The sequence below is a fragment of the Salvelinus fontinalis genome, chromosome 1, assembly GCF_029448725.1.
Source record: "Salvelinus fontinalis isolate EN_2023a chromosome 1, ASM2944872v1, whole genome shotgun sequence".
Taxonomy (NCBI): Eukaryota; Metazoa; Chordata; class Actinopteri; order Salmoniformes; family Salmonidae; genus Salvelinus; species Salvelinus fontinalis.
In genome coordinates, this window is record NC_074665.1 from 62,860,142 (window position 1) to 62,886,349 (window position 26,208).

General features: G+C 41.9%; 1 protein-coding gene across 1 annotated transcript in view; it reads left to right on the top strand.

Moving 5' to 3' along the window:
- The window catches only part of LOC129859507 (transmembrane protein 150A-like), a 99,074-nt gene that overhangs the window by 16,445 nt on the left and 56,421 nt on the right, over positions 1-26,208 (top strand). The window contains exons 3-4 of the mRNA XM_055929374.1: positions 13,207-13,254; positions 15,334-15,420. Coding sequence (XP_055785349.1) covers positions 13,207-13,254; positions 15,334-15,420 — 135 coding nt within the window. The remainder of the gene's footprint in view (positions 1-13,206; positions 13,255-15,333; positions 15,421-26,208) is intronic.

Genomic DNA, 26,208 nt, shown 5'->3' on the forward strand with positions numbered 1-26,208 from the left:
CTGTCAGTGCTCAGACCATACGCCGTATACTGCATCAAATTGGTCTGCATGGCTGTCGTCCCAGAAGGAAGCCTCTTCTAAAGATGATGCACAAGAAAGCCCGCAAACAGTTTGCTGAAGACAAGCAGACTAAGGACATGGATTACTGGAACCATGTCCTATGGTCTGATGAGACCAAGATAAACTTATTTGGTTCAGATGGTGTCAAGCGTGTGTGGCGGCAACCAGGTGAGGAGTACAAAGACAAGTGTGTCTTGCCTACAGTCAAGCATGGTGGTGGGAGTGTCATGGTCTGGGGCTGCATGAGTGCTGCCGGCACTGGGGAGCTACAGTTCATTGAGGGAAACATGAATGCCAACATGTACTGTGACATACTGAAGCAGAGCATGATCCCCTGCTTTCGGAGACTGGGCCGCAGAGCAGTATTCCAACATGATAACGACCCCAAACACACCTACAAGACAACCACTGCCTTGCTAAAGAAGCTGAGGGTAAAGGTGATGGACTGGCCAAGCATGTCTCCAGACCTAAACCCTATTGAGCATCTGTGGGGCATCCTCAAATGGAAGGTGGATGAGTGCAAGGTCTCTAACATCCACCAGCTCCGTGATGTTGTCATGGAGGAGTGGAAGAGGACTCCAGTGGCAACCTGTGAAGCTCTGGTGAACTCCATGCCCAAGAGGGTTAAGGCAGTGCTGGAAAATGATGGTGGCCACACAAAATATTGACACTTTGGGCCCAATTTGGACATTTTCACTTAGGGGTGTACTCACTTTTGTTGCCAGCGGTTTAGACATTATTGGCTGTGTGTTGAGTTATTTTGAGGGGACAGCAAATTTACATTGTTATACGAGCTGTACACTCACTACTTTACATTGAAGCAAAGTGTCATTTCTTCAGTGTTGTCGCATGAAGAGATATACTCAAATATTTACAAAAATGTGAGGGGTGTACTCACTTTTGTGATATACTGTACATGGCGGAGGCTTAATCAAGCTTGTCGCCTTGACTACTTTCTTATATCATTCTCTCTGGCACCAAAAGTTAAAAAGTGTTTGATAGGGGACAGAATGCGGTCGGACCATCACATAATTGGCAAATATATTACTCTTACAGAATTTCCACGTGGGCGAGGATATTGGAAATTTAATCAAAGCCTACTAGATGATAAATTGTATAGAACTAGGGCAGAAGAATTTATAACTGACTTTTTTAGACATAACATAGGTACAGCAGATCCCCATATTATATGGGACACTTTTAAGTGTGCCTTTAGAGGCCATGCAATTCAGTACTCATATATAAAACAAAAGCAATTTCGATCAAAAGAGTCCATATTAACAAAGGAAATTGAAGGACTAACAGTACAGTTAGATAACAATAAAAACGGTACCATAGAGGCACAGAATAAGTTAGAGGAAAAACAAAAAGAAATGAAGGAACTTATTCAAGAAAGATCCAGTGTAATATATTACAAAAATAAAGCGAACTGGATGGAATATAGGGAAAAATGCACCAAATTCTTTTTCAATCTTCAATATAGAAATGCTACCAAAAAAAACGTATTAAAACTTGTTACAAATGATGGAGTCACGCATGATTCACCAAATGATATTTTGAAAGAGGAAGTAAAGTACTTTAGGAATATATTTTCGTTTCAGGCTCATCCATCTCCACTAACTGAAACTAATTGTATGGATTTTTTCCCTAATAATAATGTAAAATTAACATCTGTACAGAAAGACTCATGTGAAGGCCTAATTACAGAGGAGGAACTACTTGATGCAATTGGGGCCTTTAAGGATGGGAAAACTCCAGGACTGGATGGCATACCAGTGGAAGTATACAAACATTTTTTTGATATACTCAAAGGACCATTATTAGCTTGTTTTAATCACTCATATAAATGAGAGATTATCAGACACGCAACAAGAAGGTGTGATATCATTATTACTGAAACAGGACCCAAGTGGTATATATAAAGATCCAGTCCATTTAAAAAATTGGAGACCTCTTACACTTCGGTGTTGTGATGCAAAAATCCTAGCAAAATGCTTGGCGCATAGAATAAAAAAAGTTTTGTCAGATATTATTCATCCTAATCAGACAGGTTTTTTACATGGACGATACATTGGAGATAATATAAGGCAAGTACTGGAAACAATAGAACACTATGAAATATCGGGGACACCAGGCCTGGTTTTCATAGCTGATTTTGAAAAGGCTTTTGATAAAGTACGACTGGAGTTTATATATAAATGCCTAGAATATTTCAATTTTGGGGAATCTCTTATAAAATGGGTAAAAATTATGTATAGTAACCCTAGGTGTAAAATAGTAAATAATGGCTACATCTCAGAAAGTTTTAAACTATCTAGAGGAGTAAAACAAGGTTGTCCACTATCGGCATATCTATTTATTATTGCCATCGAAATGTTAGCTGTTAAAATTAGATCAAACATTAATATTAAGGGATTAGAAATCCAGGGCCTAAAAACTAAGGTGTCATTGTACGCTGATGATTCATGTTTTCTTTTAAAACCACAACTAGAATCTCTCCACGGCCTCTTAGAGGATCTAGATACATTTGCTATCCTCTCTGGATTAAAACCAAATTATGATAAATGTACCATATTACGTATTGGATCACTAAAAAATACACATTTTACATTGCCATGTAGTTTACCAATTAAATGGTCTGACGGTGATGTGGACATACTCGGTATACAAATCCCAAAAGAAAGAAATGATCTCACTCCAATAAATTTTTATAGAAAGTTAGCAAAAATAGATAAGATCTTGCTACCATGGAAAGGAAAATACCTGTCTATTTGTGGGAAAATCACCCTGATTTAACTCTTTAATCATATCACAGTTTACCTATTTGCTTATGGTTTTGCCTACACCTAGTGACCTGCTTTTTAAATTATATGAACAAAAAATATTCAATTTTATTTGGAACGGCAAGCCAGATAAAATTAAAAGGGCCTATTTATATAACGAATATGAATTCGGAGGGCAGAATTATTAAATATTAAAGCATTAGACCTCTCACTAAAGGCATCAGTCATACAAAAGTTATACTTAAATCCAAACTGGTTCTCTAGTAGATTGGTACGAATGTCTCATCCTATGTTCAAGAAGGGCCTTTTTCCCTTTATTCAGATTACACCTGCTCACTTTCGGTTGCTTGAAAAGGAAATAATTTCCAAAATATCTTTATTTTTTAAACAAGCCTTAGAAAGTTGGTTGCAATTTCAGTTTAATCCACCTGAAAGGACGGAACAAATAGTACAATAAATCTTGTGGTTAAATTCAAATATAGTAATTGATAAAAAAACTGTATTTATCGAAGAAATGTTTAAAAAAGGTATAATTTTTGTGAATGATATCATAAATAGGACTGGTGGAGTAATGTCACACATGCAGCTAACACAGACATATGGAAATGTCTGCTCTACCCAAAATTACAACCAATTAATTGCAGCATTACCACAAAAATGGAAGAGGCAGGTGGAAGGGGATAAAAGTAAGGAACTTGTATGTCGGCCTTATATTAAAGAACATAAATGGTTAAAGGAAAGTGTGATAAATAAAAACATATACCAATTTCATTTAAGGACCAACAAACTTACAGCTGTGCCATATAAATTGCAAAATAGTTGGGAAGAGATTTTCGATGTACCCATTCCATGGCACATGGTTTATGAATTGATACGCAAAACAACGCCGGATTCAAAACTTCGAATTTTTCAATTTAAATTATTGTACAAAATTCTTGCAACTAATAGAATGTTATATATATGGGGGATACAATCTTCTCAGCTCTGTAGATTCTGCTGTGAGGAGGCAGAGTCATTAGACCATTTATTTTGGTATTGTCCGCATGTAGCTCGTTTTTGGTCACAGGTCCAGGAATGGTTGAAGAATTGCAACATTTGCGTAGAACTAACGCTACAGATAGCAATACTGGGGGATTTGAAAAGCCATAGTCAATCAATCAATAATATAATAATTATTTTAGCAAAAATGTTTATTTTTAATTTACAATCCGTGGAAGCTATGAGAATTGGAAGATTCAAATCTTTTGTGAAGCATCACAGCACAGTTGAAAAATATATGGCAAATAAAAATCCGAAATGGATGATGTTGGAAGATAGATGGGAAAGGTTGAGTGGAGCTGAAGGGTGGGACTAATAACAAGATAAACAATGTAGGGCATACGGGATCTGTGAAATGTGTATAGGTGCGGAGCTATTGTGAAATAGCACAGTTACAAGTGGAAATCAAACTGGATGGACAACAGAAATAGAGGAAGGACTAAGAACAAACAAGAGAGAACTGTGTCTGTAAAATGTGTATAAGATGTATAAATTGAAGGTAAAAACAGAAATGTTTATCAGTTTACTCCAATTGGGGGATCGGTGGTAGGGTTTGCAGGGAATAATAATAAAGGTATACTCTTTAAAAAAAGTATGTATGTCTATGTAGGTATGTGTATGTATATATGTGTATATGTATGCATACGTGAATGGATATATATATTTACCCCCAAAAATATGGGGGATTGGAAATGATGCAGACAATTACATTGGAAGCAACATTCTTTCCGCAATATTAAGCTGATCCACCCCCCCCCCCCCCAAAAAATAAAAAAATAGACTGTCCTTCAACCAGTAAATCACAGCGGTGTCAAATACAGATGAATGTTGCTTCAATAAATCAAATCAAATTTTATTTGTCACATACACATGGTTAGCAGATGTTAATGCGAGTGTAGCGAAATGCATTGTGCTTCTAGTTCCGACAATGGAGTAATAACCAACAAGTAATCTAACCTAACAATTCCACAACTACTACCTTATACACACAAGTGTAAAGGAATGAAGAATATGTACATAAAAATATATGAATGAGTGATGGTACAGAACGGCATAGGCAAGATGCAGTAGATGGTATAGTGTACAGTCTATACATATGAGATGAGTAATGTAGGGTATGTAAACATAAAGTGGCATAGTTTAAAGTGGCTAGTGATACATGTATTACATAAAGATGGCAAGATGCAGTAGATGATATAGAGTACAGTATATACATATACATATGAGATAAGTAATGTAGGGTATGTAAAGATTATATTAAGTGGCATTGTTTAAAGTGGCTAGTGATACATTTTTACATAATTTCCATCAATTCCCATTATTAAAGTGGCTGGAGTTGAGTCAGTATGTTGGCAGCGGCCACTAAATGTTAGTGGTGGCTGTTTAACAGTCTGATGGCCTTGAGATAGAAGCTGTTTTTCAGTCTCTCGGTCCCTGCTTTGATGCACCTGTACTGACCTCACCTTCTGGATGATAGCGGGGTGAACAGGCAGTGGCTCGGGTGGTTGTTTTTCCTTGATGATCTTTATGGCCTTCCTGTGACATCGGGTGGTGTAGGTGTCCTGGAGGGCAGGTAGTTTGCCCCCGGTGATGCGTTGTGCAGACCTCACTACCCTCTGGAGAGCCTTACGGTTGTGGGCGGAGCAGTTGCTGTACCAGGCGGTGATACAGCCCGACAGGATGCTCTCGATTGTGCATCTGTAGAAGTTTGTGAGTGCTTTTGGTGACAAGCCGAATTTCTTCAGCCTCCTGAGGTTGAAGAGGCGCTGCTGCGCCTTCTTCACAACGCTGTCTGTGTGGGTGGACCAATTCAGTTTGTCCGTGATGTGTACACCGAGGAACTTAAAACTTTCCACCTTCTCCACTACTGTCCCGTCGATGTGGATAGGGGGGTGCTCCCTCTGCTGTTTCCTGAAGTCCACAATAATCTCCTTTGTTTTGTTGACGTTGAGTGTGAGGTTATTTTCCTGACACCACACTCCAAGGGCCCTCACCTCCTCCCTGTAGGCCGTCTCGTCGTTGTTGGTAATCAAGCCTACCACTGTAGTGTCGTCCGCAAACTTGATGATTGAGTTGGAGGCGTGCATGGCCACGCAGTCGTGGGTACAGGGAGTACAGGAGAGGGCTCAGAACGCACCCTTGTGGGGCCCCAGTGTTGAGGATCAGCGGGGTGGAGATGTTGTTACCTACCCTCACCACCTGGGGGCGGCCCGTCAGGAAGTCCAGGACCCAGTTGCACAGGGCGGGGTCGAGACCCAGGGTCTCGAGCTTGATAACGAGTTTGGAGGGTACTATGGTGTTAAATGCTGAGCTGTAGTCGATGAACAGCATTCTTACATAGGTATTCCTCTTGTCCAGATGGGTTAGGGTAGTGTGCAGTGTGGTTGCGATTGCGTCGTCTGTGGACCTATTGGATCGGTAAGCAAATTGGAGTGGGTCTAGGGTGTCAGGTAGGGTGGAGGTGATATGGTCCTTGACTAGTCTCTCAAAGCACTTCATGATGACGGAAGTGAGTGCTACGTGGCGGTAGTCGTTTAGCTCTGTTACCTTAGCTTTCTTGGGAACAGGAACAATGGTGGCCCTCTTGAAGCATGTGGGAACAGCAGACTGGGATAAGGATTGATTGAATATGTCCTTAAACACACCAGCCAGCTGGTCTGCGCATGCTCTGAGGACGCGGCTGGGAATGCCGTCTGGGCCTGCAGCCTTGCGAGGGTTAACACGTTTAAATGTTTTCCTCACCTCGGCTGCAGTGAAGGAGAGCCCGCAGGTTTTGGTAGCGGGCCGTGTCAGTGGCACTGTATTGTCCTCAAAGCTAGCAAAAAAGTTATTTAGTCTGTCTGGGAGCAAGACATCCTGGTCTGCGACGGGGCTGGTTTTCTTTTTGTAATCCGTGATTGACTGTAGACCCTGCCACATACCTCTTGTGTCTGAGCTGTTGAATTGCAACTCTACTTTGTCTCTATACTGGGACTTAGCTTGTTTGATTTCCTTGCGGAGGGAATAGCTACACTGTTTGTATTCGGTCATGTTTCCGGTCACCTTGCCCTGGTTAAAAGCAATGGTTCGCGCTTTCAGTTTCACGCGAATGCTGCCATCAATCCACGGTTTCTGGTTTGGGAATGTTTTAATCGTTGCTGTGGGTACGACATCGTCAATGCACTTTCTAATGAACTCGCTCACCAAATCAGCGTATTCGTCAATGTTGTTGTTGGACGCAATGCGGAACATATCCCAATCCACGTGATCGAAGCAGTCTTGAAGCGTGGAATCAGATTGGTCGGATCAGCGCTGAACAGACCTGAGCGCGGGAGCTTGCTGTTTTAGTTTCTGTTTGAAGGCTGGAAGCAACAAAATTGAGTCGTGGTCAGCTTTTCCGAAAGGAGGGCGGGGGAGGGCCTTATATGCGTCGCGGAAGTTAGTATAACAATGATCCAAGGTTTTACCAGCCCTGGTAGCACAATCGATATGCTGATAGAATTTAGGGAGTTTTGTTTTCAGATTAGCCTTGTTAAAATCCCCAGCTACGATGAATGCAGCCTCAGGGTGTGTGGTTTCCAGTTTACAAAGAGTCAGATAAAGTTCGTTCAGGGCCATCGATGTGTCTGCTTGGGGGGGAATATATACGGCTGTGATTATAATCGAAGAGAATTCCCTTGGTAGATAATGCGGTCGACATTTGATTGTGAGGAATTCTAGATCAGGTGAACAGAATGACTTGAGTTCCTGTATGTTGTTATGATCACACCACGTCTCGTTAATCATAAGGCATACACCCCCGCCCCTCTTCTTACCAGAAAGATGTTTGATTCTGTCGGCGCGATGCGTGAAGAAACCAGCTGGCTGCACTGACTCCGTTAGCGTCTCTCGAGTGAGCCATGTTTCCGTGAAGCAAAGAACGTTACAATCTCTGATGTCTCTCTGGAATGTTACCCTTGCTCGAATTTCATCAACCTTATTGTCAAGAGACTGGACAATGGCGAGTAGTATGCTAGGGAGTGGAGCGCGATGTGCCCGTCTCCAAAGCCTGACCAGGAGACCGCTTCGTTTGCCCCTTTTACGGTCGCCGGCTGGGATCAGATCCATTGTATTGGGTGGAAGGCAAAACACAGAATCCGCTTCGGGAGAGTCATATTCCTGGTTGTAACGATGGTGAGTTGACGTTGCTCTTATATTCAGTAGTTCCTCCCGACTGTATGTAATGAAACCTAAGATTACCTGGGGTACCAATGTAAGGAATAACACATAAAAAAACAAAATACTGCATATTTTCCTAGGAACGCGAAGCGAGGCAGCCATCTCGGTTCAAAGTAAGACCAGAATGGAGCCCAAGCATCATAAAACAGCTTGGAGTTCCCACGTGTATAGAATAAACGTTTTTCTCATTTCAGAGACCACAATACATCTCCCACCCAATATTTATAATATGGGGGAACTACCATCTTCCAGTTTTGGAGTATTAGCCGTCTAGCTAAAAGAGTTGTATAAGCAACAATGTCTGACTGAATTCTTGACAGGGTGTTGCTTATGGGCAGTACTCTGAAAATCTCTGTAAGGGGAGATAGACCTATAACAGTGTCATATACAGTGCATTCGGAAAGTATTCAGACCCCTTTTTCTACATTTTGTTATGCTACAGCCATATTCTAAAATTTATTTAAAAATTGTCCTCATCAATCTACACACAATAACCCGTAATGACAAAGTAAAACATATTTTTTTCATTTTTGCAAATTTCTAAAAAAAGAATGAACAGAAATACCTTATTTACATAAGTATTCAGACCCTTTGCTATGAGACTTGAAATTGAGCTCAGGTGCATCCTGTTTCCATTGATCAACCCTGAGATGTTTCTACAACTTGATTGGAGTTCCCGCAGTTGACAGTGCATGCCAGAGCAAAAACCAAGCCATGAGGTCAAATGAATTGTCCGCAGAGCTCCGAGACAGGATTATGTCGAGGCACAGATCTGGGGAAGGGTACCAAAAAAATGTCTGCAGCATTGAATGTCCCCAAGAACACAGTGGCCTCCATCGCCACCAAGACTCTTCCTAGTGCTGGCCGCCCGGCCAAACTGAGCAATCGTGATAGAAGGGCCTTGGTTGAGGAGGTGACCAAGAACCTGATGGTCACTCTGACAGAGCTCCAGAGTTCCTCTGTGGAGATAGGAGAACCTTCCAGAAGGACAACCATCTCTGCAGCACTCCACCAATCAGGCCTTTATGGTAGAGTGGCCAGACGGAAGCCACTCTTCAATTAAAAGGCACATGATGGCCCGCTTGGAGTTTGCCAAAAGGCACCTAAAGGACTCTGACCATGAGAAACAAGATTCTCTGATCCGATGAAACCAAGATTGAACTCTTTGACCTGAATGCCAAGTGTTACGTCTGGAGGAAACATGGCACCATCCCTACTGTGAAGCATGGTGGTGGCAGCATCATGCAGTGGGGATGTTTTTCAATGGAAAGGACTGGGAGACTAGTCAGGATCGAGGTAAAGATGAACTGAGCAAAAATATTCTTTCTGAGTGTCTTCTCAATTCACCATCACATACTTTATTGAGGGGCTATGACAGTCAATTACGAATGAGTCTGACATTATGTATTTTATCTCACCACCACTAATGAGATGGGTGTGATTAATGCATGTCTTGTCGGAACTTCTCAAAGTCAGGGGCGTGGTCGACAGTGCGCACCTCATCTCTGCTGTCACATCCAACCTGGATCGATATTTGTTTTTAATCCCAGTCGGAGCAAATTTTTTCTGATTTCCCAGTTGTCTTGAACGCACTAAGTCGGAAGTCGGAGATTTCCCAGTTCTGTGTTGGTAGTTGTTTTGAACGCGGCATTAATGCTCAGAGGGAGACAGCAGGATATTCCCTTCGAGTCAGGAATCAAAACTCCACCGTAGTGAACCGTGAATACATTCGGTCACATGACAGCTCGAACAGCTGTTTAATTTCACTTACCGGCATGTCAATCCAGGATCACAGTCAAATGGATTGGGAAGTAGGTCCCAAAGTGCTTTTCCAAGTGTTTGAGGTAAGCAGTCATCACTCGTGTGGGACTCTTACTGATGCTGTTTTCTGTTAGTAACATTCACAGCCGAGGGAATGGGGCATGGTTCGCTTTTGAAAGACTCTCCAATAAGAATTACTTCCTCTGAATCCACTGTTTTGGTCACTCATCTGTAGAATGTTTTTGTATTTCCCCTGCATTCTTGCGTTCAGTTTGTTCAGTTTCTGACATTGCCTATGTCTGTTACATAGGCAAGGAGACACATTTTCTTTTCATTACAAAAAAAGTCAACCAAGTCTTTTTTTTTTTAACATCCATTGTAAATGACAACAGTTCCTCTTTCAATGCGAAAAAGCTTTCCAACACTCCCCTCTGGAAACCACCAAGCCTCGGTATGAAATAGATGACTGTCTTGCGCTGATCCCATATCTCCACATAGTTTTGCGAACAGGCTTGCGTGCAGTGATGTGTTTCGATGTAGTTTACGCTTCGAACACACCGACAGGGTTGTGCATTTTGGTATACCAGAATTACATAAATTTCCAATGGAAGACTGCGTTTGCCTTGCAGCATTGTGTTTCAGAGGCAGTTGCAATGCGTTTGGTGTGGTGCATATGTTGGATTTATCGAACAGTATCCGTAGTAGGCTTGACAGAAATTGTGAATGTGGAACTTTTGTTGCATACTATTTTGCGCGAAACACTGTTGGTGTGTTCAAAGCGTTACAATGGAAGTTACCTGCTGCAGTATATCTCAGAGTTCTGCGCTCAGCTCTTTTGCTGCTAGTTGCTCTCGTTGTATCATACAATGAATGCATCTGTATGGCAGAGGTGAGACACATTCATAACTAGAGTGCAGAGGCCTGCCCGCCGTCCTGCTATAGATGGAATCTGTTTTTCGTCAATATAGCCACACAGCACACTGAACATCCCCTGTGCCATTTCATGCTTGGGAATCGTGAGACAGAACAATACATCATCGTGAATATCATCCCCTGACATATATAGCGAACAAAAGTCAAGGCATGGGCATCTCCGCACTCACAGCTAACGTCAATTTGGCGAGCATAATCTGGGGAGGTTTTTTTTCTTCTCCAATTTCCTCTTGATTGCTAGCAATAGTATGAATTATTTGTTTAACAATGTTATCTGACAAAGGTATTGCTGTGAGTTTCTGTACCTCTGCCTCCCCACACAGTTTTCACCATATCAATTGAGACTGGTAAGTCTCTGCAATAGTGTGTGGTTTCATAGCGTAGCAGGCATAGCCATTCACCTTGGGAATGATTGAAGTGTAATGGGTGCTACCTGTGTTTGCTGAATGGGTGCAAGAGTGAAGTTCCTAATGGTGCTGAAACCCCCTATTCTCAACCACCGAGAATGGGTGCTTATCCGTCTAAAAACCAAAGACTGTAAAAAAAAAAAATATGAACACAGCCTACCTATCGCTCTTGTAATTTCTTTGGCCCGGTCAGAATCAGCTGCCAAGGGCTGCTTGAATGCAGCGGGGCGATGATGTTGTTTCTTTGCGTTTCGGTCTTGCTCCGGTATACTGGGGTGATGTCCACGTAAATGTGTCAACATATTTGAGGCGTTAGCAATTGCATAGGCTTTTCTCGTTGAGTGTGGCAAAATACTGTTAACGTTTTATCCACAACTCTCTGTCCGTCGCCGTTGTAATCTACTGGGAAGCTAAAACATTCCCAAACTGGATATTTAAACAATGATGGGAGATCCTCCACTTCTGGTTGATCGACCCCACCACTCGCAGAACTAGTTCCCGGCTGCGCCTCACAAAAGGACAGTTTGAAATGCGCCAATTAAGATTTTAATTTTGATTGCAACGTGCACATAGGTTCTAGTTGTTTTAAAATCTCTCTGGGATGTGTGGGACGGTAGCGTTCCACCTGGCCAACATCCAGTGAAAATGCAGAGCGCCAAATTCAAATAAATTACTATAAAAATTTAACTTTCATGAAATCACACATTCAATACACCAAATTAAAGCTACACTTGTTGTGAATCCAGATTTTAAAAATGCTTTACAGCAAAAGAAAACAATGCTATTATCTGAGGATAGCACCCCAGCTAACAATCACAGACCATCATATTTCAACCCTCCCGGCGTGACACAAAACGCAGAAATAAAGATATAATTCATGCCTTACCTTTGACGAGCTTCTTCTGTTGGCACTCCAATATGTCCCATAAACATCACAAATGGTCGTTTTGTTCGATTAATTCCGTCGATATATATCCAAAATGTCAATTTATTTGGCGTGTTTAATCCAGAAAAACACCGGTTCCAACTTGCACAACGTGACTACAAAATATCTCAAAGGTTACCTGTAAGCTTTGTCCAAACATTTCAAACTACTTTTGTAATACAACTTTAGGTATTTTTTAACGTAAATAATCGATAAAAATTGAAGATGGGATGATCTGTGTTCAATACCGGAGGAAAACAATGTGTAGCATGCTTTCTGGTCACGCGCCTCTAACAAACAGTATATTTCACTGGAGCCTCATTCTGAACATGGCTACTTCTTCATTTCTCAAAGGAAAAACCTCAACCAATTTCTAAAGACTGTTGACATCCAGTGGAAGCGATAGGTACTGCAGGAAGGTCCCTTAGAAATCTGGATTCCCAATGAAAACCCATTGAAAAGAGAGTGACCTCAAAAAAAAAAAAATCTGAATGGTTTGTCCTCGGGGTTTTGCCTGCCAAATAAGTTCTGTTATAGTCACAGACATGATTCAAACAGTTTTAGAAACTTCAGAGTGTTTTCTATCCAATACTAATATTAATATGCATATATTAGCATCTGGGACAGAGTAGGAGTTTACTCTGGGCACGCTTTTCATCCAAACGTGAAAATGCTGCCCCCTATCCTAGAGAAGTTAACTGAACAGCCTGAAAAGTTGTTTTCAGCTCAGATTTACTCGAGGTATAGGCCTACAATGCAGCATAGCCTAAAGGCCTAGTGTTTTTGTTTTGTATTTTTTATGTATTCATTCAGGTTCACAGTGTGGACTGAACCGAGATACCCGTACGCACATGTGCGATTACACCCCTACAAAAGTACGTTGCATATTTTAATATGAATGACTGGGCATTAATAAGTGTAATGCTTCAAGTAATCAAATGTTCAAGTTCCAGTTGTGTGGTCCAGATTTAAGACCATGGTTAGTTGATGAGTTGAGTCAGGTGTGTTGCATCCTGCCTGATGTGTTTAACCCTAACCATTGCCCTTTACCTGATCCATGTTGTCTATCTGATGTATAGGCTAACTCTTTTCTTCGTCACAGGTACGCTATGGCCTTGTACAACCAGCATGTCTGCCCTGTGGATAACTGGTACGTAGCTAAATCATATCTCATTCGTGTTAAAGTGTAACTGACAGCCTTTGAACTACTTTGCAGATATGAAACAGACAGACAATCATAATACCAGTCAAAAATAGAATTATGTTATAAAACCAACATTATAAGAGGTTTTAAAAATGGGTTATATTTGACTCAACATTCCATGACATACAGTAAGGAATTTTTGGCATAATTGATGGATGCAGTTCAATGCATGATTAATATAATTCACCAATACATTTCTTGGTAGTCCAAAAAAGGTTGCTATCAGGTTGTAAATCAGTTTCAATGACTCAATATTTTGGAAAAAAAAATGATGAATGTCAATACAATCAAACTACCAGGGGCAATGATCCTAAGTCAGTCATAACGTGGCTAATAGGCTAGCATATCTATATGTAAAGCAAGCTAAAAACACAGGAGCCTAACGTTAGTTATATAGCTAGCTAGGAGGATGTCATGTCATCGGAGGAGTGGGTGAGTGGCTGACTTTTTCCCTCAGTTTTTCGGAGGCTACACAGCTATAGATGCACATGTCATTTGGTGTGCCAGAGCTCAGAATAACTGGTGAATTTACAAACGCGTAACACCCGCTGAATATAACCGGTGTCAGTAAACATAGGCAAAAAAAGTCATAGTAAAAGTTCCCAAATGTAAGAGGACTCCCGTGGTATTTACATATTTGCAGTAGTTTGCGATGTTGCAACACACAGTCAAGTTCAAAGTGAATGATGGCAGGCCCTTGTGGCAAATGGCTTGTTTGCATAATGGCCTACTGTAGCTCTGATTGGCTATGTTAAGGGGAAAGGGGGATACCTAGTCAGTTGTACAACTGATTGCATTCAACTTAAATGTGTGTTCTGCATTTAACCCAACCCCTCTGAATCAGAGAGGTGCGGAGGGCTGCCTTAATCGGCAGCCACGTCTCCGGCGCCCAGGGAACAGTGGGTTAACTGTTGCTAAAATGCTGTCAGTTCCAGTTTAATAACTGGTTATAACTGGTTTTAACTTTAACTGGTTATAATTGAAATCCTTGAATGGGCATTTTTCCCGGGCTAAGCATTTTTTTCCCGCTCTGCCTATGTAAAAAACAGATATAGATCTTTTTATTTAATTTTAGACACACATTTTCGGGATGGAAAAACACTTTCAGTGTAAACTTAAACGATTAAAACCAGATATAAAGTATGCAGAAAAGATAATGGAGCTACAGTATATGTTTTTTATAATACGCCCCCTGCCACGCCACCACCTAAGCCCCTCTTTGATCCAGGGCAAACCCTGTTTAGGCTAGTTAATGTTTAGGCTACAAATAGAAACTCTAGCACTCACAGCCATTGTCCCTATAATGTGACACCACACCTGTTTCTGGGGCTAGTAGGTGCAGACACTGACCTACAGCATACAGTATGTCTAAAGGGAATGCTAGAAAAACATGAATGACAACTTTATTGAGAGCAGGTGGAATAACACTCAAAGTACCATTGTATTGTATCTGTGGTGGGAGAACCAATAATATACAACATTGATGCTAATATTTACCTCAGGTTAAACACACCAGTATAATGTTGCTGGTCTTGTGAGAATTCAAACTGTACCACACAGAGGGAGGTGCATTCTTCTGTGTGTGTGTGTGTGTGTGTGTGTGTGTGTGTGTGTGTGTTTATATGGTGTGGGAGTAGCAGTGGTTCACCAGAGTTTTTCTGGGTGATGTAAAAACCACATGTGTGTAACGTGTGTGTGACAATGTGTGTGCGCTGCGACATACTGTCCTTAGTGATGATGTTTAACTGTCTTTGACTCACTCCCAAAGTCTTACACCATACTGGGTGTGTGTGTGGGGTTGTCAGAACAGTCTTCCATGTAATGTCACTTCCAGACTAGTATTTCCATAACAGGACTATTGCAATAGAGAAACATAGTCTGCTATTACGCACTAGACTGTTCCACAGTGTTACAATTACAAGGCCTGACATGATTTTTAAAACCATGTACTCATCAGAACATTCCCCCTCCTGTGTGTGTGTCTGTGTGTGTGTTTGTGTGTGTGTGTGCATTTTATTTGTCTAGGCTGTATAACCAGTCATGTGAGGAGGAGCTTTATCTACAGAGTGGACCAACTTTGTGCTGTACTCTGGACAATGTTCCTCTCATCAGGTTAGTCTAATCACTCACTCACTCACTCACTCACTCACTCACTCACTCACTCACTCACTCACTCACTCACTCACTCACTCACTCACTCACTCACTCACTCACTCACCATGTTGTGCTGCTGCCATGTTGAACTGCTACCATGTTGTGTTGATACGATGTTGTTGTCATGTTGTGTTGCTGCCATGCTATGTTGTTATCTTAGTTCTCTCTTTATGTAGTGTTGTGGTGTCTCTCTTGTCATGATGTGGGTTCTGTCCTATATTTTTTTATGTTTTTAATCCCCGCAGGAGGCCTTTTGCCTTTTGGTAGGCCGTCATTGTAAATAAGAATTTGTTCTTAACTGACTTGCCTAGTTAAATAAAAAAATACAAAATAAATCGCTCAGTGAATTTAGAAAAAGTAAAACAAGTGCTCATACCAAATGGCACCCTATTCCCTATATATATCTATATATTTATTTATTTTAATCTTTATTTAACTAGGCAAGTCCCTCCCCTAACCCGGACAATTGTGCGCCGACTCCCGATCACGGCCGGTTGTGAGCCCGGGTTCGAACAAGGGTCTGTAGTGACGCCTCTAGAACTGAGATGCATTGCCTCAGAACGCTGCGCCACTCAGGGGCCCCCAAATAATGCACCACCTTTGGTCAAACGTAGTGCACTAAATAGTAAATAGGTTGCCGTTTGGGATGGACACAGCACACAAACTCCAAGCTCTATTTGTCTCCATTCAGACAGACTGACCATGCACACAGGAAAATACTCCTCTTCTATCTCTACTACAACATTCTCTTGAACACCCTTGTTGCCACAGGAAAGAGAATAATCATCTCTGGCCTCCTGCCATGCTATAGAAGTTACAGCTGCCTCGCTGCCCTAAACGAAACGAGTTTCTGAAGAAACTTTGCAAAGACAGGAATTTCTCTTTTTGTGACAATTTTGACTTGCTGTGGGAGCAACCAACACTCTTTAAAAGAGAAGGCATTCACTCTATATTTTTTTTAATTTTTAATCCCCGCAGGAGGCCTTTTGCCTTTTGGTAGGTCGTCATTGGAAATAAGAATTTGTTCTTAACTGACTTGCCTAGTAGAGTGAGCAGGAGGTTCCCGGATTATCTCCATCAACATAGCAAACTGCTTAAGAGACTGACTGTCTAGTCTCCAGTCCTCCATCTCCAGTCCCTTCTGTCATAATAAGCAACAGAGAACATTGAAATTGTATTTAAAGGTGAAATAATATATATATATTTTCAACCAGGTAGGCTAGTTGACAACAAGTTCTCATTTACAACTTTGACCTGGCCAAGACAAAGCAAAGCAATGCAACACAAACAACAACACAGAGTTACACATGGAATAAACAAACATACAGTCAATAATACAATAGAAAAAGTCTACATACAGTGTGTGCAAATGAGATGGGATAACGGAGGTAAGGCAATAAATAGGCCATAGTGGCGAAATAGTTACAATATAGCAATTAAACACTGGAGTGATAGATGTGCAGAATATGAGTGTACAAGTAGAGATACTGGGGTGCAAAGGAGCAAAATAAATAAAATAAATAGCAGTATGGGGAGGAGGTAGTTGGATGGGCTAATTACAGGTGGGCTACAGGTGCAGTGATCTATGAGCTGCTCTGACAGCTGGTGCTTAAAGCTAGTGAGGGAGATATGAGTCTCTAGCTTCAGAGATTTTTGCAGCCAACGAGAGCATACAGGTCGCAATGGTGGATAGAATATGGGGCTTTGGTGACAAAACGGATGGCACTGTGATAGACTGCATCCAATTTGCTGAGTAGAGTGTTGGAGGCTATTTTGTAAATGACATCGCCGAAGTCGAGGATCGGTAGGATAGTCAGTTTTACGAGGGTATGTTTGGCAGCATGAGTGAAGGATGATTTGTTGCGAAATAGGAAGCTGATTGTATATTTAATTTTGGATTGGAGTTGCTTAATATGAGTCTGGAAGGAGAGTTTACAGTCTAACCAATCACCTAGGTATTTGTAGTTGTCCACATATTCTAAGTCTGAACCGTCCAGAGTAGTGATGCTGGGCGGGCTGGCAGGTGTGGGCAACGATCGGTTGAATAGCATGCATTTAGTTTTACTTGCATTTAAGAGCAGTTGGAGGCCACGGAAGGAGAGTTGAAGGAGAAGGTACGGTGGGATTCGAAATGGTCGGTAATCTGTTTGTTAATTTGGCTTTCGAAGACCTTAGAAAGGCAGGGTAGGATAGATATAGGTCTGTAGCAGTTTGGGTATTCAATCTTGAAGAGGGGGATGACCGCGGCAGCTATCCAATCTTTGGGGATCTCAGACGATACGAAAGAGAGGTTGAACAGGCTAGTAATAGGGGTTGCAACAATTTTGGCGGATCATTTTAGAAAGAAAGGGTCCAGATTGTCTAGCCCAGCTGATTTGTAGGGGTCCAGATTTTGCAGCTCTTTCAGAAAATCAGCTATCTGAATTTGGGTGAATTAGAAGTGGGGGAGGCTTGGGCAAGTTGCTGTGGGGGTTGCAGGGCTGTTGACGGGGGTAGGGGTAGCCAGGAGGAGGGCAGCTGGGAGGAGGTGCTCTAATTCTCCATGGACTTTAAAGTGTCCCAGAACTTTTTAGAGTTTGTGCTACAGGATGCAAATTTCTGTTTGAAAAAGCTAGCCTTTGTTTTCCTAATTGCCTGTGTATATTGGTTCCTAACTTCCCTGAAAAGTTGCATATCGCGGGGGCTATTCGATGCTAATGCAGTATGCCACAGGATGCTTTTGTGCTGGTCAAGGACATTCAGGTCTGGAGTGAACCAGGGATTATATTCTTTCCTGGTTCTACATTTTTTTAATGGGGCATGCTTATTTAAGATGGTGAGGAAGGCACTTTTAACTTCTCTAGGGTAGGGGGCAGCATTCAGAATTTTGGATGAAAACCTGAGAAAAATCCATTCAGAAGTATTTTTTTTTTGGTTTTGTAGTTTTCTATTCAATGCCATTACATTATCCATTGACTTAGGACTCAAATTGCAGTTCCTATGCCTTCCACTAGATGTCAACAGTCTTTAGAAATTGTTTCAGGCTTGTATTCTGAAAAATGAGGAAGTAAGAGCAGTCTGAATGAGTGTACCCTAAAGTGTCACAGAGCTTTTTCATGCGTGCGACCAAGAGAGTGCCTTTCTTGTTTACCTTTTATATTGACGACGTTATTGTCCGGTTGAAATAATATTGATTATTTAGGCTAAAAACAACCTGAGGATTGAATATAAACATCGCTTGACATGTTTCTTTGAACTTTACGGATACAATTTGGATTTTTTTGTCTGCCTGTTTTGACTGCGTTTGAGCCTGTGGATTACTGAAGAAAATGCGCGAACAAAACAGAGGTTTTTGGATATAAAGAGACTTTATCGAACAAAAGGAACATTTATTGAGTAAATGGAATGTCTGCTGAGTGCAACCATATGAAGATCATCAAAGGTAAGGGATTCATTTTATCTCTATTTCTGACTTGTGTAACTCTTCTACTTGGCTGGTTACTGTTTGTAATGATTTGTCTGCTGGGCTATGTTCTCAAATAATCGTAAAGATGCTTTCGCCGTAAAGCATTTTAAAAATCTGACACCGAGGTTGGATTCACAAGAAGTTAATCTTTAAACCTATGTAAAATATGTTTTGTTTTCTGAATTTTTTGAATGAGTATTTCTGTATTTGAATTTGGCGCCCAGCAGTTTCACTGGCTGTTGAAGAGGTGGGACGCTAACGTCTCACGTACCCAAGAGAGGTTTTAACAACAGACTTTCAGCATGCTTTTAGGGAAGGGCACTCAACATGCTTGGCACTGACACAAATGCCTGTAGATTGGCTGACAGAAATTTATAGTAAGAAGATTGTGGGAGCTGTTTTGTTATATTTCAGTGCAGCTTTTGAAATCATTGATCATTACCTAATGCTGGAAAAACGAAATGTTATGGTTTTATATCCTCTGCATTATCATGGATTGAGAGTTACCTATCTAATAGAACACAGAGGGTTTTCTTTAATGGAAGCCTCTCTAATGCAAATTTGGTTGAGTGTGGCAGCTGGCTTGGGCCATTATTGTGTTCTGTTTTTACTAATGACCTTCCACTGATCTTAAATAAAGCCTGTGTGTCTATGTACGCTGACGACTCAACCGTATACATGTCAGATACGACAGTAAAATAAATAACTGACTCCCTTGCCATAGAGCTCCAGTCAGGTTTTGAATAGGTGACTAGTAATAGGCTGGTGCTAAATATCTCTGAAACTAAAAGCATTGTTTTTCTTTACAAAAGACTCACTCAACCCTAAACCTCATCTAGATCTAATACTGAATAATGTGGCGATTTGAGCAAGTTGAGGAGACTAAACTGCTGGGTGTCACCCTAGAAGAAAGCTGTCATGGTCAAGACAATAATTGCTAAAATAGAAAGAAGTCTGTCCATGATAAGGCTTTGCTCTGCTTTCTTTCTAAATCAACCAGTCAGGTTCTACGGGACCTAGTTTTGTTACACCTAGACTACTGCCCAGTTGGAAAATTGCATATGGTCCAGAACAAATCAAATCAAATTCTATTTGTCACATACACATGGTTAGCAGATGTTAATGCGAGTGTAGCGAAATGCTTGTGCTTCTAGTTCCAACCATGCAGTAATATCTAACAAGTAATCTAACAATTTCCCAACAACTACCTTATACACACAAGTGTAAAGGGATGAATAAGAATATGTACATAAAAATATATATGGATGAGTGATGGCCGAACGGCATAGGCAAGATGCAGTAGATGGTATAGAGTACAGTATATACATTTGAGATGAGTAGTGTAGGGTATGTAAACATTATATAAAGTGGCATAGTTTAAAGTGATTAGTGATACATTTATTACCTCCAATTTTTTATTATTAAAGTGGCTAGAGATGAGACAGTATGTTGGCAGCAGCCACTCAATGTTAGTTATGGCTGTTTAACAGTCTGATGGCCTTGAGTTAAAAGCTGTTTTTCAGTCTCTCGGTCCCAGCTTTGATGCACCTGTACTGACCTCGCCTTCTGGATGATAGCGGGGTGAACAGGCAGTGGCTCGGGTGGTTGTTGTCCTTGATGATCTTTTTGGCCTTCCTGTGACATCGGGTGGTGTAGGTGTCCTGGAGAGCAGGTAGTTTGGCCCTGGTGATGCGTTGTGCAGACCTCATTACCGTCTGGAGAGCCTTACGGTTGTGGGCGGAGCAGTTGCTGTACCAGGCGATGATACATCCCGACAGGATGCTCTCGATTGTGCACAGTTTGTCTGTGATGTGTACGCTGAGGAACTTTAAAGCTTTCCATCTTCTCCACTATTGTCCCGTCGATGTGGATAGGGGGGTGCACCCGCTGCTGTTCCCTGAAGTCCACGATCATCTCTTTTGTTTTGTTGACGTTGAGTGTGAGGTTATTTTCCTGACACCACACTCCGAGGGCCCTCACCTCCTCCCTTTAGGCAGTCTCGTCGTTGTTGGTAATCAAGCCTACCACTAGTGTCGTCTGCAAACTTGATGATTGAGTTGGAGACGTGCATGGCCATGCAGTCATGGGTGAACAGGGAGTACAGGAGAGGGCTGAGAATGCACTCTTGTGGGGCCCCAGTGTTGAGGATTAGCGCGGTGGAGATGTTGTTTCCTACCCTCACCACCTGGGGGCTGCCGGTCAGGAAGTCCAGGACCCAGTTGCACAGAGCGAGAAGCTTAATGACGAGTTTGGAGGGTACTATGGTGTTAAATACTGAGCTGTTGTCGATGAACAGCATTCTTACATAGGTATTCCTCTTGTCTAGGTGGGTTAGGGCAGTGTACAGTGTGATTGCGATTGCGTCATCTGTGGACCTGTTGGGGCGGTAAGCAAATTGGAGTGGGTCTAGGGTGTCAGGTAGGGTGGAGGTGATATGGTCCTTGACTAGTCTCTCAAAGCACTTCATGATGACGGAGGTGAGTGCTACGGGGAGCTTCTTGTTTTAGTCTCTGTCTATAAGCTGGGATCAACAAAATGGAGTCGTGGTCAGCTCTTCTGAAAGGAGGGCGGGGATAGGGCCTTATATGCGTCGCGGAAGTTAGAATAACAATGATCCAGGGTTTTAACAGCCCTGGTTGCACAATCGATATGCTGATAGATTTTAGGGAGTCTTGTTTTCAGATTAGCCTTGTTAAAATCCCCAGCTACAATGAATGCAGCCTCAGGATATGTGGTTTCCAGTTTACATAGAATCCAATGAAGTTCATTCAGGGCCATCGATGTGTCTGCTTGGCGGGGATATATACGGCTGTGATTATAATCGAAGAGAATTCTCTTGGTAGATAATGCGGTCGACATTTGATTGTAAGGAATTCTAGGCCAGGTGAGCAAAACGACTTGAGTTCCTGTCTGTTGTTATGATCACACCACGTCTCGTTAATCATAAGGCATACCCCCCCGCCCTTCTTCTTACCAGAGAGATGTTTGTTTCTGTCGGCGCGATGCGTGAAGAAACCAGGTGGCTGTACCGACTCCGTTAGCGTGTCTCGAGTGAACCACGTTTCCGTGAAACAAAGAACGTTACAATCTCTGATGTCTCTCTGAGCAGCACGCATTGCACTTAGATGTACACAGAGGGCAAATGTCAGTATGCATGTCAATCTCTCCTGGCTCAAAGTTGAGGAGAGATTGACTGCATCACTATTGGTCTTTGTGCGAGGTGTTGCAGAGTTGACAACTCTCACGCATTGGCCTTGAGACACAGGCATTTGACCCTCTTCTCACGGTACACCTCTTATATGTCACTCATTGAAAAGTACTACTTTTATTTTTAATTAGTCCATTGCATTGTCAGCGCATTAACTTTTCAACTCCAAATCGTTTTGAAATTGGATCATCTGCACCTGCAATTTAACATCAGGAGCTGAACCTCGATCATTGTCCTGTCTTGCCACAGCACTGTGAACAGCGGCACATTGAAGCATGTGATTGGTCTAGTTATGTAAGGGATCAAGGGGATTGGATGACTGTTTTAAAGAAACGCCCCTCAAGATTAGAGTGGAGCTGATTGGAGAGAGAGAACATTCTCTCCTTAGTTTATACAACTCTGAAAAGAGTAGCATGGTAGACCTGTTTTATGTACAATGTTGTCAACAAAATTAGGTTGCTGTTACTTCAGTCGTTATTGCAGAATGCAGCCTTTTAACAGCATGTGCTAAAGTCGATTTAATCAACACTTGCATTAGTCCCCTCGTTTAGCGTTTAGGCTGTGACAACGAAAAGTCAGCAGACAGACCTACAGTATTTGGTAGGGTGACCTGATTTATAACTGTGAAAATAAAAAGATTGTGAACCCAGAAAATATACGTTTTATTCTAGAGGGGCGACAATAAATATAACAATTATTTGGTTAGTGTTTCGGGGCACATTTATGTAATCTTGTCTTCGGAAGATTTTATTTATTTACTTAATTTAGTGGGATCAGTGGAACAATTCTCCTTAACAATGGGCTAAAATATAATTACTGAACACTACTGTTATTCCCCACACTTATTTTATTATTACACTTCTTCCCAATTTTGCAACTGTAATCACATATTTGAAATCTGATATGGCTACTTTTGTCTTTGAAAATGAGTTATATGAGGCTATGTATTTTTGCAGACATTTATTGACAGTTTTGAATGTCATACAAATAAGGATTGGATATTAAATGTTCCATGAATCAAATGTAATTTTTTACATTTTAGTATTGTGCACATGCTAGACAGTGCTAGGGTACTCACAACTCATAAACGCATCATATTTTGTCTATGTAGAGTAAGGTGATGGCAAGGATCTTCAACTAGTAGGCATAAGCCACCTGAATATTCATTTTCATGAGATGTTTCATGAAGTTTGGGTGATTTTGAGAAATTGTTGTAACAAGAACATTTTCAAACACCCAGAACTTCAGTGAGGCCAACCCTCCTGGAGAGCAAGCAGGATTTTCTTTTTTCCTTATTTTGAAGAGAGAGTTCATCCAAATTACAAAATGTTTGTGTCCTTACCTTGAAAGTTGTCTATGGACAAGGAGACTAAAATCTATGATTTGGTTACCCATTGCCATCAACCATTAATATACACTGCTCAAAAAAATAAAGGGAACACTTAAACAACACAATGTAACTCCAAGTCAATCACACTTCTGTGAAATCAAACTGTCCACTTAGGAAGCAACACTGATTGACAATAAATTTCACATGCTGTTGTGCAAATGGAATAGATAACAGGTGTAAATTATAGGCAATTAGCAAGACACCCCCAATAAAGGAGTGGTTCTGCAGGTGGTGACCACAGACCACTTCTCAGTTCCTATGCTTCCTGGCTGATGTTTTGGTCACTTTTGAATGCTGGCGGTGCTTTCACTCTAGTGGTAGCATGAGACGGAGTCTACAACCCACACAAGTGGCTCAGGTAGTGCAGCTCATCCAGGATGGCACATCAATGTGAGCTGTGGCAAGAAGGTTTGCTGTGTCTGTCAGCGTAGTGTACAGAGCATGGAGGCGCTACCAGGAGACAGGCCAGTACATCAGGAGACGTGGAGGAGGCCGTAGGAGGGCAACAACCCAGCAGCAGTACCTCTACCTCCGCCTTTGTGCAAGGAGGAGCACTGCCAGAGCCCTGCAAAATGACCTCCAGCCGGCCACAAATGTGCATGTGTCTGCTCAAACGGTCAGAAACAGACTCCATGAGGGTGGTATGAGGGCCTGACATCCACAGGTGGGGGTTGTGCTTACAGCCCAACACCGTGCAGGATGTTTGGCATTTGCCAGAGAACACCAAGATTGGCAAATTCGCCACTGGCGCCCTGTGTTCTTCACAGATGAAAGCAGGTTCACACTGGGCACATGTGACAGAGTCTGGAGACACCGTGGAGAACGTTCTGCTGCCTGCAACATCCTCCAGCATGACCGGTTTGGCGGTGGGTCAGTCATGGTGTGGGGTGGCATTTCTTTGGGGGGCCGCACAGCCCTCCATGTGCTCGCCAGAGGTAGCCTGGCTGCCATTAGGTACCGAGATGAGATCCTCAGACCCCTTGTGAGACCATATGCTGGTGTGGTTGGCCCTGGGTTCCTCCTAATGCAAGACAATGCTAGACCTCATGTGGCTGGAGTGTGTCAGCAGTTCCTGCAAGAGGAAAGCATTGATGCTATGGACTGGCCCGCTCGTTCCCCAGACCTGAATCCAATTGAGCACATCTGGGACATCATGTCTCGCTCCATCCACCAACGCCACGTTGCACCACAGACTGTCCAGGAGTTGGCGGATGCTTTAGTCCAGGTCTGGGAGGAGATCCCTCAGGAGACCATCCGCCACCTCATCAGGAGCATGCCCAGGCGTTGTAGGGAGGTCATACAGGCACGTGGAAGCCACACACACTACTGAGCCTCTTTTTGACTTGTTTTAAGGACATTACATCAAAGTTGGATCAGCCTATAGTGTGGTTTTCCACTTTAATTTTGAGTGTGACTCCAAATCCAGACCTCCATGGGTTGATAAATTTGATTTCCGTTGATAATTTTTGTGTGATTTTGTTGTCAGCACATTCAACTATGTAAAGAAAAAAGTATTTAATAAGAATATTTCATTCATTCAGATCTAGGATGTGTTATTTTAGTGTTCCCTTTTTTTTTTTGAGCAGTGTACATTTTTACTTTGAATTTCATCCCCCAAAAATCACAGAGTAACAAAGTCGTCACCTTTTTTTAATGTTAATTTAAGCATCCTGAACAGACCTGACCTCTGGTTTTTATTTGTTTTATTTTCCATGGATAAGCCATGTCAAAAATATTTAGAATTGTAGGAAATTCACTTTAAAACAGTACAATTTTCCATCTAGGGGCTATGTCAGGGGGCAATGAAATTCACATACAAAATCTCACCCCAAGCTTTCTTCAGAAGTTGGCAGCCCTGATGTTGTTTGGGTACAAAACTGTCTGTTCAAGCAGTTGGCATACAGTTCGGACACTCATCAGTACCACACAAGACATGCAGCCAGAGGTCTCTTCACAGTCCCCAGATCCAGAACAGAGGCGGGGAAATGCACAGTATTAAATAGAGCCATGACTTAATGGAACTCTCTGCCATCCCAGGTAACTCAAGCTAGCAATAAAACCAGGTTTTTAAAAAACGGATAAAGAATACCTTACGGCACGATGTGCACTGTTAAGAGACATTTTTATGTATTTTTCATTGTATTGTATTATGTATTTTATGTATTATATTTGTGTTTTGTTTCCTGTTTTGACCCCAGGAAGAGTAGCCGCTGCCTCTGTTATTTTTTCTCCTTCCCTCTCGCTTGCACTTCACCACCCCTTTCTCTTTCCTTCTTTCTCATTCTTTCTCCCTTTGTTTCCTCCTTTTCTCTCTCTCTCTAATAGGAACACGGGGCTGTTGTTTCTCATGACCTGAGTCACCAGCCAGTTGGCACTCACTGACTGAAGCTCAAAGGGACTGTGCACACTTGTGATTGTGTGTGTGTATAGTCACACACAACTGTTTGTGTGTGCACAATTACGTGTCTAACGTATATGCGTGCACATGTCTGCATACTAGTGACGGGGAAAAATGTATACGGTTACATATTGGGATATTATTTTTGACGATATATCGTATCGTTTTGACAATATTATTTTTGCTCTAGTTGGCTGTACCTGCACCAAAACTCCAGTATTTCCCTTCATAGCTTGTTCTCCATCTTCTTTGTGTGTGTGTGTGTGTGTGTGTGTGTGTGTGTGTGTGTGTGTGTGTGTGTGTGT